General features: G+C 34.9%; 1 protein-coding gene across 1 annotated transcript; it reads right to left on the reverse strand.

Moving 5' to 3' along the window:
- Positions 1–942: 942 nt before the first annotated feature.
- On the reverse strand, positions 943–2,978 carry ZBTB14 (zinc finger and BTB domain containing 14). Its single transcript, XM_026070791.1, has 2 exons — positions 2,892–2,978; positions 943–2,344 (listed from the first exon to the last, which is right to left on the reverse strand). The coding sequence occupies exons 1-2, from the start codon at positions 2,892–2,894 to the stop codon at positions 1,001–1,003; spliced, it is 1,347 nt and encodes a 448-aa protein (XP_025926576.1). The 5' UTR covers positions 2,895–2,978; the 3' UTR covers positions 943–1,000.
- Between the last annotated feature and the right edge of the window lie 321 nt (positions 2,979–3,299).

Here is a 3,299-nt window from a genome sequence, read left to right on the forward strand (position 1 = left end):
GATAGTGCAGCTAATTCTGCTGTGCTGCCAGAAACACTCCTTTGCCTACATTTGTGCTAGGTTAGGTGAAGTAAAAACTTGAAAGCTGCATAATAAAAACTACAACCTCAGGCTGTATTAGCTTTAACTAATTTCAACTGGGTCCGAGCAAGGAAAATACGTCCTTCTTCACGCTGCACCCTTTTTTCTCTGTTGCTCTGTCCCATCTCCTGAGGACTCTATTAAGATTTCTAAAGTGAACATACAAACAAACAGGGCAGATTCTTTTCCCCACAGAAGGGATAGGTGAATGCAATGACCTTTCTGTTTTGCCAGCCTGGACTACTGTGAATGTGAATAATGCAGTTTTTTTCAGGAAAGCAAGCATTTACTACTTCAGTAAACTCACCAGCTTGATTAAAACAAGAGGATATTTGAGGGAGTGGAATAAGAAGTGATTTCATTCAATCACCCTCCCCATTACACTTTGCTGTATCAATATCTAGCACCTACAGTAGGTGAAAAAAAGGAGGAAGTAAAAGGAAATCCTAGGAAATCAACAGCTGTGTTTCATAAATTGTAGGTACAACACCTTCAAAATTATGAAAAATAAGTATTTCATTTCCATGTTTGTTATTTTGAGATCTCAGCATTTTTAAACATAACTCACTGATTTTGATGTCTACAACGTACATAGTATTCCATACTAGATGAAATAAAACATCAGCCAGTGACAATCCCTCTGTTTTACAGAGAACTTGATCATATTCTTAATTTAAATCATGTATTAGTGCATTATAGCTCTAATGACAACAAAACTATTTTATATTCTAAGAATACGCATCTCTGAACTATTTTAAAATACCTAACCAAGCAATGCTGCGTGTTCCTATGCAGCATTCAAATCCTCTAAAAATATGTTTTCTTGAAAAGATAATTATCAGTTTAAACATATACCAACAATAAATTTTGATCAATTTAATTTCTTATATTATTTCTGATAAAGCTGCTGCTTTTGTTTCTAACTGCAAGCTATAGTTTCTAATTGCTGCTCTGCTTCAGCAGCCATAGCTGCTGCCTGCAATTGTTCTGTTTCACTCTGGATGGCATTGGCTGTAGTAACTTGTTTTCTTTCACTGTGCATATTGTTCTCATGCCTTTTTAGATCAGATGCCTTAGCAAATGCTTTAGTGCAGGAACTGCAGACAAAAGGCTTCTCTCCTCGGTGTCTTCTTTCGTGGTCTTTGAGGTGGGACTTGTGCTTGAAAGCTTTATCACACATATGGCATGCAAATGGCCTCTCATTACTGTGAACTCTTTCATGCTTTTTTAGATCTGGTGCACGAATAAAAGACTTTCCACATACCTCACAACTGTAAGGCTTGTAACCTGTGTGTATTTTCAGATGCTCTTTCAAATGAGCTTGTGTGGTAAAGCCCTTTGTACACATTTCACAAACAAATGGTCTATCAGCAGTGTGTAGCTTTTCATGTTTTCTCAGTCGTGCTTCATCAGAAAATGTCTTGCCACAAGCCTGACATACAATATGCTCCCTGTGACCATAAAGCAAATATTCAAACTTCATGTCCCCAGTTCCTGTTGTCCAGCCTGGTGTCTGTTCATCTTTCACTTCACTTATGCCATCATTAAATGTCAATGCTTGAGGGGTTTGAGATCCTAAGTCTTTTGATTCAGTTGTTTCCATAGGCTCTACTTCCTGGCCATAACAGTTTACTTTTCGAACCTCTTCACTCCCCAACTCTTTCAAAATTGCTTCTTGAACTCTCAGGGTAGTGGTAGGTGACTTTCCATCCTCCTGACTAGGGGGAGTTCCTTCCACTGTCACATCTGATGGACTGTCGTCGTGATCTCCAATTTCTTCCACCTCATCATCTTGGGTATCATTAGCTTCCCCAATAGGACGATTTATTTTTAGACAGTACTTGCCCTTGGACTGTGTGTTTTCTTCAGGACTAGATACATCACGTTTCTGAGAGCAGAGTTTATCTAAAAAACGAATACCGAGAATCTGGCCTGAAGACATCATCAAATTTACATCCTCTTTCTTAACAGAAATCTTTGCAGTATACATGTAATTGAGAACTTCTTCAAAAATATCAGAACGAAGAAAATCTATTTCTATTACTGATGAACTATCAACTTCTAGTTTTTTGAAAAGCTTTTTGAAGTAGCTACTGCAGGCAGCAAGTACACACCGATGTGCTCGGAATTTAACATCCTCAACCACAATAGCTATGTCACAGAATTCTCCTTCCAAACGTTGTTCATTTAATGTTTTCAGAAACACAGTTTTGTGATCATCGTCATTATATTTAATGGTTTCAGACATACTGATGAAAAACTCCTGTAAAATAACAAGAGAAAGTTTTGTATGTTTTATAAAGTGGTCTAAGTCATGAAATCACAACAGTCGATGCCATTTACAAATTCAAAGAATTGTCAAATAAAAATGTTGGCTTAATTTGACCAGAAAACCCTTTTGGATTATAAAAGCACCACTCTTAAACCTCTTTTTAAAGTTGTAAATATATAAAGGTCTTTCTCTAAATTAAATACTTCACAGGAATCACACTGTGATTTATAGATGAGAATTTTTTGCAATATGATACTAATTTACTCAAATGTTTACTGATTCAGTCATTCTAAATTGAAAACTTTCTCTGTGAAGTTATAATTTCCAATAAATGTATGATCCTATTGCAAGAGTAGTAATTCTTATAGCTAAAATACATATATAGTAAAAATACAGTAAATTCTTATAGCTAAATACTATACTATAGCAAATACTAAAAAATATACAGGAAATACTAGTAAGCTGTAGTGATATAAGTAAAACTAACATATATCAACACAACCCAAGCTAAATGTGAAATATCAAATGTAAGTCTTACCATGAACAACGCAGGAAATTTTCTGAATAAATGACTATCAAATATTTGACAGATGACTAACACTCACAACAGACCACCTTCAGCCTGAAAGACAGAAAGTAAATAACACTTAAAAAATGATAAAATTATTCCAAAAATTAGTATTTTAAATTAATGTGTTAAAACACAGCATGTTAAATTATTTTAAATGATATGATATACACTGTTAAAACATCCAGTTATTCTATAGATGAACTATAGAAATCTATAGATTCTATAAACTGATTTGTTGTCCAAAAGCATGTGTTTTCTTCCCTCTTTCTTCATTCCCCTGACTTAGCTTTCCTGCTACTTAACATGCATTAGATCTGGAACTCATAAAAACTTCTCTAGGAACATATACAATTAACCCAATAACCCACCAAAAAA

This window comes from Apteryx rowi, unplaced genomic scaffold (assembly GCF_003343035.1).
Source record: "Apteryx rowi isolate R43461 unplaced genomic scaffold, aptRow1 scaffold_319, whole genome shotgun sequence".
NCBI classification, from domain to species: domain Eukaryota; kingdom Metazoa; phylum Chordata; class Aves; order Apterygiformes; family Apterygidae; genus Apteryx; species Apteryx rowi.